The 17,811-nt window shown below is 43.6% G+C and overlaps 3 protein-coding genes across 4 annotated transcripts; 2 read left to right on the forward strand and 1 right to left on the reverse strand.

Annotated features, from left to right (window-relative positions):
* Positions 1-1,700: 1,700 nt before the first annotated feature.
* LOC124477255 lies at positions 1,701-6,091 on the forward strand. 2 transcript variants are annotated; one of them, XM_047034938.1, is made up of 14 exons: positions 1,701-1,849; positions 2,002-2,077; positions 2,217-2,476; positions 2,657-2,734; positions 2,905-2,975; positions 3,238-3,350; positions 3,541-3,744; positions 4,125-4,211; positions 4,412-4,671; positions 4,763-4,891; positions 5,036-5,176; positions 5,345-5,401; positions 5,542-5,668; positions 5,780-6,091. In XM_047034938.1, the coding sequence occupies exons 1-14, from the start codon at positions 1,739-1,741 to the stop codon at positions 6,007-6,009; spliced, it is 1,944 nt and encodes a 647-aa protein (XP_046890894.1). In that variant the 5' UTR covers positions 1,701-1,738; the 3' UTR covers positions 6,010-6,091. The 2 variants fall into 2 exon arrangements, with proteins under 2 accessions (XP_046890894.1, XP_046890895.1); XM_047034939.1 differs by lacking the exon at positions 5,345-5,401.
* LOC124477256 lies at positions 6,053-8,769 on the reverse strand. The gene is made up of 6 exons (XM_047034940.1): positions 7,938-8,769; positions 7,750-7,795; positions 7,304-7,395; positions 7,088-7,198; positions 6,740-7,007; positions 6,053-6,607 (listed from the first exon to the last, which is right to left on the reverse strand). The coding sequence occupies exons 1-6, from the start codon at positions 8,504-8,506 to the stop codon at positions 6,392-6,394; spliced, it is 1,302 nt and encodes a 433-aa protein (XP_046890896.1). The 5' UTR covers positions 8,507-8,769; the 3' UTR covers positions 6,053-6,391.
* Positions 8,770-11,274: 2,505 nt separating this feature from the next.
* On the forward strand, positions 11,275-13,465 carry LOC124476228 (arginine-glutamic acid dipeptide repeats protein-like). The gene is made up of 4 exons (XM_047033172.1): positions 11,275-11,360; positions 11,642-11,770; positions 11,876-12,514; positions 12,635-13,465. The coding sequence occupies exons 3-4, from the start codon at positions 11,878-11,880 to the stop codon at positions 13,399-13,401; spliced, it is 1,404 nt and encodes a 467-aa protein (XP_046889128.1). The 5' UTR covers positions 11,275-11,360; positions 11,642-11,770; positions 11,876-11,877; the 3' UTR covers positions 13,402-13,465.
* The last annotated feature ends 4,346 nt before the right edge of the window (positions 13,466-17,811 follow it).

Consider the following 17,811-nt stretch of genomic DNA (forward strand, 5'->3'; position numbering starts at 1 on the left):
CTCCCATGAGAGCCAGTTCAGAAACATGGTTCTTTCACCTGCACTGTTAACACTGGGTCAAATACTTACTCTCCTGTCTGCAAGGCAAAGGACGTCAACAAACTGAGAAAACTCATAAGGAAAGCAGAGTCTGTGGTTGGCTCTAAGCTTGTCACCCTGGAGGAGGTGGTGGAGGACAGGATACTGACAAAACTGCTGGCAATCATGGACCATCCCTCTCACCCCCTCCACAAAACCCTGGACAAGCTAAGAAGCAGCTTCAGCCACAGACTCATTCAACCCCGCTGCTCTAAGGAACGATTCAGGAAATCGTTCCTCCCAACCGCAATAAGACTGTTCAACTCATCTACCTCTTTCAGAGCCACCATCACAGAACTGCACTAAACCTGTCTACTTGCACTTTATTCTATTGTATTGTATTTTATTGTATTCGTAAATGCAAGTACCATGATCCACAAATATTTCACGATTTACAAATGTGTTTTGCGATCCACAAAAACAAAATTCTAACTCGTGATTTGTAAGTTGGCATTTACATAAATGTGCTATGATTTGTACACATAGATGTCCATTCGTAAATATATCGTTTGTAATTTCTTAAAATACTTAACATTTCGTGCGTGCATTTCTCATGGTCTGTCATTTGTAAATCTACAATTCGCGTGTGAAGTGTTGAATCTGCATTTGTGGATCGCCCAATACACGCGTGCAAATCCTTCTTCCTATGACGTAATTTTGAGACAATCTTTTCGGTCTTTTGCGATCCACACACAAATGGCTTTCTGATTCACAAATGCAAGCCTCCCCCCCCCCCCCCCCCCCCCCCCCCTTCGACAGTGCCATCCTATCCGGTAGGTGGCAGTGTTGTCCTCTGCCTTGATGGTTGTACGCCAGCGCGTTCAAGGATTTTGCCGCCTTCAGGGCGCTTTCAGATTCTTAAAGCTATGGCTGGACAAGGATCGACTCCTGATGGTGTGCCTTCGACAGTAAGTAAAAATCGCTTGAAAATGCCTTACTCGCTTAACAGCGAGATAGTAAGCCAGCTAGTTAGCTAATGAAATGTGTAACTTTGCTAAGAGAAGTGATTGTAATTGCTGGATTTGTGATAGTGATTGTAATTACATTACCTTACTACTTTGGTTTTTGTTAATTAGCTAGCTACTGTTAGCTGTACCAACATAAACAATGGAGCTAGTTAACTAACTAGCTTTCGACAGTGAAATGATAGGCGGCAGTGTTCGATATAAGATAATGATTCCATATCTCTTTGTAACAACATTTTGAATGGGAATTTGTACCATATTTTAAATAACAGAACATGGTGGAGAACATGGCTCAGGCATTGTTGACTGCTCTGACTAGGGCAGCCAATACCTCTCATAGCCTTCCTCCAGCTCTACACCCCGGCATCCTCCCCAACTGCCCAACTACAACTAACGGTATCTGTCAGACCCCCACCACGCCCACCATGACTTCAAGTGTTAACCAGTCATTAAAGAGGTAAGACTGAAGATGGCAAACTTTAAGACAATATGGCCATCCAGTGGGAAACAACTACATTTCTGTTATAAATAAAAATGAGAGTTCCATTATTCTTGTAAATGCTATCTTGTTTGTCTCCTTTTGTAGGCAGTTTCCAAATATGTTTTTATCAAAAACAAACAAAAGAGGGAAAGGACGGTTTTCCAGCTCTCCCCGGTCTGTTCCTGTTAAAAACCTTGACCTCCAAATAAATGTAATGTCAGGACCCACCAATCGGACCCCCACAGGTTCTAAGGAGCTCGAGCTAGCCCAGACAGGGCTAGGAAAACGAATGGTGTCAGTGCCAGAGGACAGCAGCCATAAAGAGGTCTTAATTTGATTTTATATGTTGCTATGAAATAATAATGACATTTACGTAGGCCTCATTTGATATATTATTGATTTCACTGCCCCTTTGTCCATTGCAGAGGATGCCACTTAGAACTCAACATCTTTATTGTGATTTTGATGTCTTTTTAGATAGTGTCACTGATAGAAGAGGAGTTTTTGAAACTCCGCCCCCTTGAAGGAAGGTGGATGTTTTTCAAGGCAACAGGTATTGTTCACAGAAACAAGATCTTTTTTGCACTGATGGTTAGCCCTTATGCTTACTGCTGGTGTGGCTGTTAGAGAGCAGTGTGACATTTTTTTCCACTATTGTTGTCATACTGACATCATTTTATGTTATGATTTAGGAGGCAGTGGCCAAAGGAAGCTCTCTATCGTCCCCATGGACACAGAAGGCTACTCTGTCCGGCAGCTTCGCACTGCATCAAACAATGGGAAAAATGTCCTCTTTTTGGTTCCTCTGCAAGAGGAGTTGGACACAGAGCCACTTCCTTACAATGCAGCAGAATTTGCAAGGATGCCACAGGTGCCTTGCCTGACTTGCAATACAACCATGCCCCTGCAAATGTTGGCACTTCATGCCGAGAATTGCCAACCAACAACAGAGGTGAGTTGTGTGATCTGTGATTGGATGTCATGTTGATAAGATGTTTCAATGTCAATTGCAATCACAATGTCAATTGGGCACAATCCAACAGTGTTAATTGATCTTTACACTGTATTACGTATTATGTGCACTATTTAAACAATTACATTGTGTAACATGGCTCAACAACATTGCTAACAGGAGCAGAGTGGTGTGGCGGTCATAGAGGAGGAGAATGAGGAGGAGAATGATGCCATTGGCACTTCAGAGGAGCAAGGGGTAACTGTTGCCAAATTTACCTACTTGAAACAAACTATGGAAAATGGCGATTAATGTACTTTGTTATAAATCTTTATCAATTTTTTTTATAATTGTTGTCATCAGTGTTTTCTGTTGTAAGTGATGTTGAATATATGGTTTCCTATTTGTCAATATTGTCATCTGTACAGGTGTGCCCTATATGCCAAGAAGTATTTCCTACTTCAGTGCTCCCTCTTCATGCCAGTGTTTGTGCAGAAAGGTAAAACAACTTGTTAATTTTAATGCAGTATCACATGTGAAAGCATTTATTTTCCAGCTATAGCATAGGAAGTGTACAAACAGAAATGGCACATAAAACAATTGTGCTTGGTGAATAAAATGTGTTTTAAAGGTTTAAGGTTGTGAAAGGATTTTATGGTAAGCAATGTATGGTAACAAAAGAGGATCCAAGCTATTCTACACAATTACTGTGGTATTGACATGTGCCATAATGTTTTGTGTTATGTCCCTTTTGTTGTAAGATCCTTCTGCAACAACACAATTGTGGAGCCTGATATGGAGGTTCCAGGCCCTTCATCTGCAGATTCCTCTGTGGCTCGATCAGCCCTTCGTTTAACAACTTCTTTAGCAACAGGTAACAAAGCAAGACTATTGTGATATAGGGAGACACTAAAGCTTTCTTGGACCTGATCAACTGCTCATACAATCATCATGTCAGCTAAATCCTTACATGAATCCAACATTTGTATATCCTGTTTGGAAATGAAACTGTTCATGATCAGTGTAGTATAATTACACGCATTCCATCCTTGTCTCACAAAAAGCATGGAAAACAGCAGATACCCCCCTAGAAGCCATGCGGCTGTTTCTACAAGAACTGAGGCAAGGAGGAGAACACCAGCCATCTCTACTGCTGTCACTGGATGCCAGGGATGATGATGAGGAGCGGGACAGTGCCCTTGTTTCTTTTTACAAAGAAATGCGTCAAAAGAGCCAATGGACAGCACCTTTCAAGTGCCGCATTCTAGGTATTGTTTGATAGATGTAACACATTAATTAAACATTCTATATGTTAAAGTGCAATCAGCATTAATACGTTTTTTTTTATGCACTGCCCATGGAAATCATGCCTATGTTGTATCAAATTTCTGTAATGACCCCATGATAGTTGTACAGTAAATCCAGCAACTTCAAATCACATATGAATTGGGACATTTCCCAAACTGTATGTGATGAGTTAGTACCATGGTCTTTAACTATATCTATTTCAGAATGACACATCTGTGTTTACATTTACTTTTATTTTAACCAGTATGTGGATGATTTTGAAGAGCAGAGTGACAAAATATGAACATTTTGTTAGAGAAGGAAGTAAAATACTTGTCTCACATAAGTGTTTTTATTGCAGGGGATGCTGCAGTTGGTGTGGGGGTTGCTAGACATACCCTGTCATCAACCATTTCCAAATTAAAACATGGGTTTAAACTGAACTTGGGTTTGTACTTTTCACTAACATTTGGCATTTAGTGCTATTCAAACATAAACTAATAGGCTGGAGCGAGATAGGGATACCAGTGTAAACACATTTCCTGACACTAAATTTCTCAAATGTGTTTCTTCAAACTGTCCTTATAGTACCTGTCATGTTCTTCAATTAACTTTGATTTGCTTGTGTATTTATCTGTAATGGTTCAGGAAATGCTGCAGTGACTACAATGTTTGAAGGACAAACAGACCACCTTGTGCCTGCCTTGTCCGCAGCCCTCATTGACAGTGACCTGTTCCTTATGGCTGGTAGGATGATTGGCCACTCCGCAATTCATGGCGGTCCTACTCTGTCAGGGCTTAGTCTGGCAGTGGTGGATTCCTTGAGATATGGCTCAAAGGAAACGGCCACATCATCGCTCTGCCTAGAGGACTGCTCAGATATAGACCACAGGGAAACCATCGGTCTGGTGAGTAAAGAATAACTTCTGTCACAAGATCAGCGTCATTCATGTTTCATGTCCACAAACTGATGTGTATATTAATTTTACTCTGTTGAAGTTGCTGAAGGAAGAATTGGGTGAAGAAGAGTCTTCACGAGTAACCAACCTTTGTCTGGAGTGGTATTTCCCGGTGCCAACCAAGGAGACAAACAGACTACTACTCTTCCAGCAGCTGCTTTCTCATGCTGTAATTTGTATTTCTCTGAAAAACCTTTTTTAAATATCTTAACCCATAAGCCATATTATAGTAATTCCTTGCGCTTTGCATCATTTATTAATCAAAATGAATGTAAAATTATCCAACTTGAATTTAAAAGTTAATATTTCACAGGTACTTGGCAGATCAAATGCTCAAATAAAGCAAATCAGAAAGGGGTTGAAGGACACTGGAATTTGGCCACTACTTGCCTGTCGACCAGATGTTGCTCCCCTATTGTTCCCCAGAGAGTCTGTTGTGAAACTCACCTCCCAAGTAAGTTGACAAGTAACTACACTGCTCAAAAAAATTAAGGGAACACGTAATCATCACAGTACAACACCAAGTCAATTAAACTTCAGAGACATCAATCTGTCCAGTTAGGAAGCATAAGCGATTGAATCAATGAAGCCTGACATTCTCCGGTGGGACCTGTGCTCACAGCCCAGCATCGTGCAGCTTGATTGGCATTCGCCAGACAACACCAGGATTGGCTGGCAGGTCCGCCATTGGCACCCTTTCTCTTCTATTTAGTCCATTGAGACCCGATGACTTCAGTGTTCCCTTAATTGTTATGAGCAATGTATATGATTACTTCTTTATAAATGTTACATGGAATAATGTTTTTCCCCACTTGTCAGATGGTCCTAGAGTCCATCACATGGCCCCCATCGAAACAAACAGATGACAGTGACAACAGTGACAGTGAAATCTCAGATGGCAAAGTCAGCCTCATCTCTGGATTTCTTCGAACCTTCGTTGAAGAGGGTACAAGTTCTAAAACATATATCTAAATATACAAATATCTAGCAGACAATCATCAAATCATGTTCATAAATATAAATACCATATGTAATAATCTTTGTTGTATTGCTTTAGCATCCCCAGACATTTTGCGGCAGCTTCTGAAGTTCTGGGTCGGTTGGGAGGTGCCATCCAATACCCTCAAGTTAGAAATTGTGAACTCATGTGGTCGTAACCACCTACCAACCTCGAGCACCTGCTATGAGCGTTTACGTATCTCTAATCACTACACCAGGTACTCCGCTCTAAAAGCGGATCTAATTATATGTCTACAGTCTGTTGAGAGTGGGTTCGGCCTGGTGTAATAAGGTGAACAACTTAAAAAAACATTTTATTTTGCTTGTGACACTTTGAAAAGAATGCAGAATGAAGAATGGCCTTCTCTGCTGCGCTTGCGTAACACAACATAGCTAGCACATACTGAGTAAGTGATGGTCAGTTGTTCTATTTTGGAGTATTTATTTTTTGACTAATCACCCTACGTTATACTTTTCAACACACCTCAATACAGAAAGAAATCAAGGTACTGTGGATTACATTTCTGACCAAAAAAAAAAATCATTTGTGAGGGTTTCTGAACTTGGGTTACGTGTTCTGTTTTTGTGTTGAAAACTTGAAAGAAAAATAAATATCTGATCAACCAATTTTTTTTTTGAGGATTTCTATTTTTCACATGAAAGTAGCATCTTAACGTTCCTGCAGCAATCCTTCAACATACTGCACGGTTGTCATATATATGTCAATACCATTGGATTCTGAAGGCTGCAGAGGATGAATGTGGTGCTGTAATGCAGCCAGTTGCTCAGGAGTGAGTGGGCTCCCCAGCTGAGGAACATTCACTCCAATATGTGGGTCTGGGACCTCCCCACTTTCCTCCCAATCAATCTGAGGGATGTTCATCTCCTTAAAAGTTGGAAGAAAAAACATGTAGAAAGGGACATTTTTTTTCCTATAGTAAACCATTGTGTATTGCAGTATCTATTTGCATATAAAGAGAAAGGAATATAAGCAAAAATAATTCATGTTCAATGATACCTCTGGATTTGGAATGGGATGTTGCATCTGACCAACCTCCCACAACTGGTTTGGTGTGAGGTTCTGCTCCGTTCTTAGAGGGTGATTGTCCCATCCTTCTCTAAACACATCTAGGTTTACTTCAAGACGTGGCAGAAAAACATAGTGAAGGCAAAAGAAATGCGTGGCATTGCTTAGATCGAGGAGGCCCTCTTCCTCCAGCATGTGGAAAATGTGGTAAAACACATTGGTGACCCCCATCCAAATGTCACGCCAAAGTCTCTCGATTCTGTTGAAAACAAAATATATATCTGCTAGCCACATTAAGTAGTTCTGTCTTCTTACTAAAATATTTAAGACAAGGTATACCTTTGGTTATGGACACTTTTTCCAGCTATAAAGCTGCCACTGTCTGGTCCACGCACGGTAAACATCAAACGGGCAACACCAACATTCTCTCCCCCTTGATCTGCTCGCACTCTAAAGACATTGACCAAAACACAAATAATGGACCTTTGGAACAAGACAGGCTTTTTTTGGGTAACAAATCATTAACACAGCACCTGACCTGAGTTACAAATTTACCTGAGTGGATATCCAAAATCCTGAACAGCCTGGCTGAAGAAGGCTAAGGTGGTGTCGGACCGATTATTGTTTGCAGCCCTCAGGTACATAATCTGTAGACATACACAATTATTGTACGTACCATCATTGCGAATACAAAAAAATGTAGTTCAACCCAAATAATGGTGGAGTGTCACAACTCTCTTGCATACCCTTACATGGTGAAACTGATGAATAGAACATGTATAGTACAAGTATAACTGAAATCTTCAATGACATCAATTTTGACAAGATCTCTCAAATGTAAACAGACAAAATTGCAGAGGAAATGTTTTACTCAATCTTGGTTGATTTTAATATCTTGTGGTAATAAAACTTTTATCTGAGCTGAAGCAGTGTATGTTGTTAGTCCAATGATTATCTTAACATTGAGCTGCTCATTATGTGAAATTGAAGGTTACTCTCACCTTACGTGAAAAGCCATCAATTCCACCAAAAATAACTATGTTGTACCTGATGGACAGTGAAAAGAACAATCCTTAGAAAAAGGTGACTACATCTCGGGTGCTATTTTCAGTTTTGTATGTTCGTTATCAAACATCTGTCGAACATGCATAAATTAGTCCACCTTATTAAGCACAAGAACACAGGTTACCTGATGAGTTTGTGATTGGTGTCTATATGCACAAGGTACTTGGGGCATGGCACGGAGTATGTTCGCCTGATAACACATCCCAGTTGGGTCATTCTTGACAGTATCCCAACGCTGTCTACACGATGCATTGATGCTTTCACACGAAGCCACTGGAGTCGATGTCCTTGTGCCTTCAGAGTACCCTTCACTAATCTGTACCCTGCATGCGGCATCCTCTCTTTTATTTCAGAGACACGTTCATCTACTTCTGCATCGGTCATGGCACTGTACATTCCTCTGACAGAGAGGTTGTTGTCAGCCATTCTTCTGTACAGTGTAGCACGAGAAATCCCGACTAAACTTGCAATTGTCACCACTGGCAGTCCAAGTTCCAGTAGATGCCTTAGATATTCAACACATATTGTTATCTTTGGTCGTCCACATCCACTTTGCATGTCAAGTTGGACTGGTGTGGGAGGACGTTGCTGATGTTCTCTCTGATTTTGAAGTGCATTGCATAACTCCATTAACTTCTCTGTAACTTCCTGGGACACCGGAATATGGTGTGACATAACGTTGAGGAAAACCATTTCCTGTCTACATACAAATTCCAGATAGTCTGTATCAAGTGGTGTTTGCTGGAGTGCATGTGTCACTCTGCTGAGCAGTCTATCCAGAACGTGTTGTCTTAAAATTTCCTAAAAAGCGAATATAACAGGAAATGTCTGGTGAGAAGTCAGGCTTTTAAACCAAGGTCAATCTTTTCAACCAAAATTAACATTCACTAAAGGGCAGCAGCATGCAAAGTGCAACAATAATTTAAATTCTATAGAAGAGAGTCCACGGCAGAAAAGTACTCAGTACATCCATCAGGATACATGAGCTACAGTTAAACTGGTACTTATGACATTGTGACACTGGCTCTATAATACAAATTAAAAACGTTGTTGTCACAGCATTGTACTTTTAATATATATAGATACACACATATATTATAACATTCTGGTTTTGAAATCCAATCAGGATATGCCTAGAAATGTTACTTTCCTGATTTTAGCAGTTAGCCAGGGGGTCCCATTATCGTCTACCCAACCACTTTCAATGGAGAAATGTCAGTTTGACGCTGCTGAAGGCAATGCTACACGTACGGTTTGAGAGCGTATTTACATACTCAAATATCAAAGTAAGCTGTAATTTGGTGTGCAGCAATACAAGATGTGTACAGGTCGATGTTACTTTCTTTCATTGCTGCTGCATATCTTCTTTAAGAAATGCTACAGTAAACGAAAATCCGTTGGCTGCAAAGTACACGGACCTGTTAGTCACAGGGACTAGTCTGCACATCGCTTTTACTGATATTGCATAGCACATACCCATCCCGTTTGTTGACTTCTGTCAGCTTCCATGACAGCAGCGTAGCAGCCCAGGTGTAACTTGCTCACTGGCTGATCGAACAACACTGCCGCCTATCATTTCACTGTCGAAAGCTAGTTAGTTAACTAGCGTTAGCTCCATTGTTTATGTTGGTACAGCTAACAGTAGCTAGCTAATTAACAAGAACCAAAGTAGTAAGGTAATGTAATTACAATCACTATCACAAATCCAGCAATTACAATCACTTCTCTTAGCAAAGTTACACATTTCATTAGCTAACTAGCTGGCTTACTATCTCGCTGTTAAGCGAGTAAGGCATTTTCAAGCGATTTTTACTTACTGTCGAAGGCACACCATCAGGAGTCGATCCTTGTCCAGCCATAGCTTTAAGAATCTGAAAGCGCCCTGAAGGCGGCAAAATCCTTGAACGCGCTGGCGTACAACCATCAAGGCAGAGGACAACACTGCCACCTACCGGATAGGATGGCACTGTCGAAGGGGGGGGGGGGGGGGGGGGGGGGGGGGGGAGGCTTGCATTTGTGAATCAGAAAGCCATTTGTGTGTGGATCGCAAAAGACCGAAAAGATTGTCTCAAAATTACGTCATAGGAAGAAGGATTTGCACGCGTGTATTGGGCGATCCACAAATGCAGATTCAACACTTCACACGCGAATTGTAGATTTACAAATGACAGACCATGAGAAATGCACGCACGAAATGTTAAGTATTTTAAGAAATTACAAACGATATATTTACGAATGGACATCTATGTGTACAAATCATAGCACATTTATGTAAATGCCAACTTACAAATCACGAGTTAGAATTTTGTTTTTGTGGATCGCAAAACACATTTGTAAATCGTGAAACATTTGTGGATCATGGTACTTGCATTTACGAATACTTTTGAGACATATCTCTCTCCATACATTTCAGGGCAGGGCTGTAGGCTTGCCATGAAAAGAAGTGACAACGAAAAATCCTCGCAGTCGACCATTGTATAAAACCAATAAACAATTTGTGAGTGACACCATAGTCTTTATATATATATATATATATAAATATATATATTTGTGAGTGACACAGCCATGAGTACCGCAACACGTGACGTCATAATGTAGCCGAGCATATAAATCCATGGGCAAATCATTTAGGTCAGTTATACGTTTGAGCATCATTCCTGTGTACATGTGGAGACGCCAAACCGTGGAAAGCGGGAGACACTTCACAGCACAAGTAGCGGAAGATTCCTTGGGTAAATAACAAATATTGAGAGGTCGTGATGAATCTGCCAAAAAGTGTGAATAGGTTTCACATGCGCCTGTGCCAGCATTTAATTTGTAGGCCTATGTGTAGTAACTTTTCAGTAGTATGAATGTGTGTGAACGTTTCATATGTGAATGTCTATGTGGTTCATGTTTGTGTAAGGGACAGTCTGAATTTTCTAAACGGCCCCACAAACCGCCACAGTTGCGATTTAACCAGAAAGTCTCAATCCATAGGCCAACTGTACTACTACTACTAGATTTGGAGGAACTCACTATTATTATCAGGCTACTTCATAACGTATATACTAAAATTCGTTTTTGTAAATATGGCAATTGTCAGTACCATGTGTTGGCCTGCTTGTCGTGTATTTTTTGTAAACTAGCTCTTAGACTTAACTATAGTTAGCTGCTTGGAAGTGTCACTCAGTTATTATAGCTGTGATTGTGAACACCAGCTGATAACTGGACGCGAGGTGATACAAAACTTGCATAGAAACGGACATTAATTTTGGAGCTTTTTCCTCTTGGCAGCAGGAGATGGAACAAAAATCGATCTAACCTGGATTGTGACATAATTGTTTCAAGAGTTCCATTGATGTGACCATTGGATAAAACCAATAAACTAGACGTGACGTAACACAGCCATTAGTAGCCTACGACAATACGTGATGTCATAATGTAGCCGAGCATATAAATTCATGTTAAATCATACGTTTCAGCATCGTTCCTGTGTGATACATTTGGAGACGCCACGCCGTGGAAAGCGGACACTTCACAGCACAAGTAGCAGAAGATTCCGTGGGTAAGTAACAAATATTGAGGTCTGGGATGAATCTGCCAAGAAAGTTATAGCCTAAAACTAACCTCACAATCTACTTTTGTGTTAAATGGTTTTGTTACTGTAAATATGTTGACGGTATCTGAGAACTTTGGCGTCGAATGGACTGTGATAACATTCAAAGTCAAAGTTGTTCATCTCGGTTTTTGATAGTTTTATACTATTGTGATATTTTCTTTAGGAAAATTGTAAATTTCTCAGAGACTAGTTATTAATCAGTCAAATGTTGTGTTCCGTGATTTCAGATACCGGAGAGTTATCGTTCACCCATCGTTCAGCGTGTTCGCTTGAAGGGCAGGTGTAAAATTGTGACACATTTGCTGAACTTAGAGGGTGTCATAATCAGTATGTAGGATCATCTATAAATGACCAAGGTGAGTACTAAATTAGACTTTAATTGTAAACTGATAAGTAAAATCACGTTTTTCTATCAAGTGGCCTGGTGTTTGCAGTGTCTCTCCCTTCGCCTTCCTTTGCAGTCATGAATAAAGGAAAGAAAGAAGATGGGGCGTCCCTTCCAGGGGCGTCTCGCTTTCCCTCACTAACCTCATCCAGGAAACGGAAGGAGACTGAGCCAGGGAAACAGTCCAGGGATCTCACCAGAAACCCAAAGTTATCTGGTAAGACCAGCTCTGGTTTGCAGTCGGTACCAGAAGACACCTTGGCCGATGCTCCAGCAGCAAAGACTCGCCTGCCTCCGCTGAGGACACAGGAGGCGGCAGGCGCCTCTAAGAGTCAGCCCGGTAAAAAAGAGGCCAAACTGAAAGTTCCTCGGCCCCCGAGTTGCAAGTCCAGTTCAATGGTTCGTTTGATTTCAAACAAAGATTCAAGCGTCCAGCCAGACTCCAAACTTGAGTTCAGGCCCAAAACTGGACTGAAGCTGGATCAGACAGAGCAGAGGCAGCCGTTCCCTCCTCTGTGCCCCCCTGCTCGGCCTCCAGGGCAGCCGTCTGCTCGCGGCAAGCGTAGACGTCTCGTCGCCGCGTCTGACTCTGAGAAGGCGCCCCTGACTCCGGTCCTCCCTCACATCGAGGCACCGGCCGTCTCACGCACCGCAACGCTGGACTCCCAGATGGACGTCTCCTGCGCTGTGCCAACTACACGGATCGTCCTACAAAGTAAGTTCTTGAATGCTAACCTCAATACATTCTCTAACCTTCTGGCACCCACTATGCCTGCTGGAGTTAGACTAGAAGCTGCCGGAAGTCACGCTAACCAGAAGTTTGATTTCCCTACAGAACAAACAAAGGTTGCCCAGGAAACTCTGCCCTCTTTTCCTACCAGTCTGGTGGGCAAACGGCGTCCTAGCTACCTTCTGATTCGTCCACCCATTGACAACGCAGCTTCCGCAGACAGGACACAGAAGTCAGCTCACCCGTCCAAACTGTCCAACCCTGTCAGCAACCTGGTTGTGGCTCCACCCACCAGCGCCAAACCACAGAAGCGTACCTCCCAAAAGGTCCGGCGTCTGCAAGTGCGTGCCGACCAGGCCTCCGAGGCCTCCCAGGACGACGGCGCAGCGAAGAAATCCTGTCTCTTCCCGCCGATCTCTCGCCACCCGCCTGACGGAGACAGCAAGACTCAGGCCCCACTGAGGCCTCAGGCCCCGCTGACCAGGCCACCTCAGGCCCCGCTGACCAGGGCATCTCAGGCCCCGCTGACCAGGGCATCTCAGGCCCCGCTGACCAGGCCACCTCAGGCCCCGCTGAGGCCTCAGGCCAGTGAGGAGCAGCCGGCTCTGCTCCCCAAGAGGAGAGCCATGGACATGGTGGAGAAGACCTCCTCTCCTGAGAGGATGCTGGATCTGGTGGCCGAGCAGTACTCCTTCAGCCAGTGCCTCATGTCCTGCCCCAGCACCCCACCAGAGCACGTGTGGATGCACAGCCACAACACCCAGGAGGAGCGGGTGTTCCTGCCTGACTTTGGGCAGATGTTTGAGGAGGAAGATATTGAAATGACGTCTGGAAACAAGAGGGAGACCCTGAGAGGAGACGGGTCCCAATAGTCTGGGGCCCATCCAGACATGCAGGACTAGGGTTCTAGAGAAGATGATGTGTCCTCTCTCTCTTTTCAACACCTAAACGAGGAGATCACCCAATACCTTCTTACCCCTCCCCCCTCCCCCCCATCCACCCTCATCTCTCTCTCACTCTCTCTCTCTCTCTCTCTCTCTCTCTCTCTCTACACTATCAATTTATCAATCTTATTTTTCTGTCTGTCTATGCACCCCTACAACCATTGTCCTTCAAACATACATTACAACATACATCAATCTCTCTCTCTCTCTCTCTCTCTCTCTCTCTCTCTCTCTCTCTCTCTCTCTCTCTCTGTATCCCTCTATCTATTCATCCATCCAACCATTCATCCTACAAACACGCACGACCCATCAAACCAATCCCCCCCCTCCCCCCCCTTTCCCTGGGTGTTCTCCCGTAGAGACTCTCCAGAACATCCGAGACGTCCCATCAAGAACACATCCCTCAGCCCTGGAACTAACCTGCAGCACAGTCTCCTCCACCACCAGCCCTCCAGACCTCACACACCTCCCTGATTGGCCTCAACATTACACAGAACCTCCACTCTGATTACCAACAGGGTGACAGCATAGCAACAGGATTTTTTCATGTATTTCCTTTAACATGCTCCGTGTAATAAATTTTGCATTTAAAAAATAACATGTAGGCAATTCATGTGTATGTGCCAGGTTTACAATCATGAATTCATGAAAACGTTTTGTTGCATTTAATTTCATGAACAAATACATTTCAGAATCAGAATCAGAAGGGATTTTATTCGTCATGAGTGTTTGCACAAACAAGGAACTTACTTTGGCAGGGAGGTGCATACATTTAACATATAGGAATATTGAAACTTAAATATGTGGACTAACTTTACAAAAGGAGCAAAGTCTAGCTAATACTAAGGGGGGTCTAGGTAATACTAAGGGGAATAAGAAATAAAAATATAAGTAGCATAAAAATATAAGTAGCAATTTACAATTTAACCTAAAAATACCCAAGCGGAAGGACTCCACAGTGTTGACTGGGGAGTCACACAGGGTTATGGTGTGAGTGGGGCTGTGTTCTTCCTGAAGTCCACAACCATCTCCACTGTCTTAAGAGTATTGAGCTCTAAGTTGTTCTGGCTACACCAGGTCACCAGGTTGTCAGCTTCCCACCTGTAGTCAGACTCGTACCCGTCAGAGATGAGCCCAATGAGGGTGGTGTCATCCGCAAACTTCAGGAGTTTGACAGACGGATGACTCAAGGTGCAGCTGTTGGTGTACAGGGAGAAGAGCAGAGGAGAAAGGACGCAGCCCTGAGCAGATCCGGTGCTGATGGACCGGGAGTCAGAGACTTGTGTTCCCAGCTTAATGCACTGCTTCCTGTCAGACAGGAAGTCTGTGATCCACCTGCAGGTGGAGTCGGGGACGTTCAGCTGGGAGAGCTTGTCCTGGAGCAGGGCGGGGATGATGGTGTTGAAGGCAGAGCTGAAGTCCACAAACAGGATCCTGGCGTAGGATGCTGGGGAGTCCAGATGCTGTAGGGTGAAGTGGAGGGCCATGTTAACGGCATCATCCACCGACCTGTTGGCTCTGTAGGCAAACTGCAGTGTGTCCAGGAAGGGGTCTGTGATGGATTTGAGGTGTGCCAGCACAAGGCGCTCAAAAGACTTCTTTACCACAGACTTCATTACATTACCATTTGCGTATAGCCTTAGCTTTTCTAGATAACCTCTCTCTGAAACAGGAAGAACTGCACCTGTGACTGAGGAGAGCCACACTGACCTGGCGGAACATTTACATTCAAGCAAACACTCTACAAACACTCCACAAACACATTGTCGTTACTGTAAATAGTGTCTTCAGTGTGAGGGTGGTTGGGGGCAAGAAAGACAGATGACCCTGGAAGACAGAGAGATGTGCCGGGGAACACTACCTGGTCCAGGATGCTGTCTAGTGACTTCACTGTAAACACTGCCTGGTCCAGCATGCTGTCTGGTGACTTCACTGTAAACACTGCCTGGTCCAGGATGCTGTCCTGTGACTTCACTGTAAACACTGCCTGGTCCAGGATGCTGTCTGGTGACTTCACTGTAAACACTGCCTGGTCCAGCATGCTGTCCTGTGACTTCACTGTAAACACTGCCTGGTCCAGCATGCTGTCCTGTGACTTCACTGTAAACACTGCCTGGTCCAGGATGCTGTCTGGTGACTTCACTGTAAACACTGCCTGGTCCAGCATGCTGTCCTGTGACTTCACTGTAAACACTGCCTGGTCCAGCATGCTGTCCTGTGACTTCACTGTAAACACTGCCTGGTCCAGCATGCTGTCCTGTGACTTCACTGTAAACACTGCCTGGTCCAGCATGCTGTCCTGTGACTTCACTGTAAACACTGCCTGGTCCAGCATGCTGTCTGGTGACTTCACTGCAAACACTGCCTGGTCCAGCATGCTGTCCTGTGACTTCACTGTAAACACTGCCTGGTCCAGCATGCTGTCCTGTGACTTCACTGTAAACACTGCCTGGTCCAGCATGCTGTCTGGTGACTTCACTGTAAAGCCCTCGGTCAGCGTTTCAATGTGCCCTCTAAGAGAACAAACCGCTAAATGAAGGCAGTGTTTACAGTGAAGTCACAGGACAGCATGCTGGACCAGGCAGTGTTTACAGTGAAGTCACCAGACAGCATCCTGGACCAGGCAGTGTTTACAGTGAAGTCACAGGACAGCATCCTGGACCAGGCCTTCATTTCTTTCACTGTGAGCCTATTTCTAACAGACAGTAGTTATTTGAAGTAATCTGCAATTTTTGCATTGATCTGCAATTTTTGCACTATTGTACTGTACTCCACCTAGGTTAGAATAGGATATTGAGTTGTAATGGTGTTTATGTGCATTTAGGGTTAGTATAGTGCAGCTTCTAGGGATTCCCAAAGTGTGGTGCGCCTCTAGGGGGTGCGCGAGAGGAAAAATGTAATGGTGGTCTATTGGTGTAATATGAATTATTATATGGCAACGACAGTACAAGCTTTCTGATCGGCTAATGGGTCCTGCTAGCCGCGTATTGCCCTCCTCGCCCGTCTGACACGGATCCGGACCAATTATTTGTTTGTAAACATTCTGGATACGCGCGCAGCATGGTGGCAGAAAACGGGGTAACTGTAGCCTTTATAAGGGCTAGTTACACGGATTATTCCAATAGTTAGATTTTAAAAGACCAAAAAGGTCGAGGAGGACAACCTTTTTGGGAGAAAGCTATTCCACATTGATCTGTCACATCAGAATTTTGATTTGGGGCACGGAATTCTTGAAATTTGAGTGAGAATGTCGCCCGGTAGACCGCATAGTCTTAGGCGGCAGCCATGTCTTCACGTCAAGACAAAGTTCATTTTTTTTTCAGTTTTACAGTCAGTCCTACATCAAAAAAAGTCGAGCAGGGCAGCTTTCAAGAGATCTGGGAATTCTGCTTTTTGCCAGCTGGTCCAATTATTTTTGTGATTTGTGTAAAACTGGCAATCTGAGTGAGACTGCGTCCCCGTTACTGTACAGTAGTGTTTTGACGTTAGCCTCAGTCAGACTCGGCTCGCTCACTGGCAGTCTGCACAATGTTGTTTGTCACTCCATTCTACACTTAGAACGTCAGGGAGGACTGCCTTTGGTAGATACAAGCCATCTGAAGATAGCCAGAATTTCGGATTTCTTCAACCAAACCTGTTTCATTCATCATTTGCCTGAGAAAGAGATCTCCGTTACTAGCTAGCCAGGCTAGTTTAGCCCGTTTCACTCCTCAGGCTATTTAAGGGTACATGTTAGCCAATGAACGCCAGCAAGATTGGCACGTGACTTGAGCATATTAATTGATGTGTTCCTGTCAAATAAATATTTCTCTAGTTTCTCTCCCATGAGAGCCAGTTCAGAAACATGGTTCTTTCACCTGCGCTGTTAACACTGGGTCAAATACTTACTCTCCTGTCTGCAAGGCAAAGGACGTCAACAAACTGAGAAAACTCATAAGGAAAGCAGAGTCTGTGGTTGGCTCTAAGCTTGTCACCCTGGAGGAGGTGGTGGAGGACAGGATACTGGCAAAACTGCTGGCAATCATGGACCATCCCTCTCACCCCCTCCACAAAACCCTGGACAAGCTAAGAAGCAGCTTCAGCCACAGACTCATTCAACCCCGCTGCTCTAAGGAACGATTCAGGAAATCGTTCCTCCCAACCGCAATAAGACTGTTCAACTCATCTACCTCTTTCAGAGCCACCATCACAGAACTGCACTAAACCTGTCTACTTGCACTTTATTCTATTGTATTGTATTTTATTGTATTCAAATATACCGGCTGCTATGACAACTTAATTTCCGTTCGGGGATGAATAAAGTACTCTATCTATCTATCTTACGCCAGGATCGCTGCA

This window comes from Hypomesus transpacificus, chromosome 14, assembly GCF_021917145.1.
Source record: "Hypomesus transpacificus isolate Combined female chromosome 14, fHypTra1, whole genome shotgun sequence".
NCBI classification, from domain to species: domain Eukaryota; kingdom Metazoa; phylum Chordata; class Actinopteri; order Osmeriformes; family Osmeridae; genus Hypomesus; species Hypomesus transpacificus.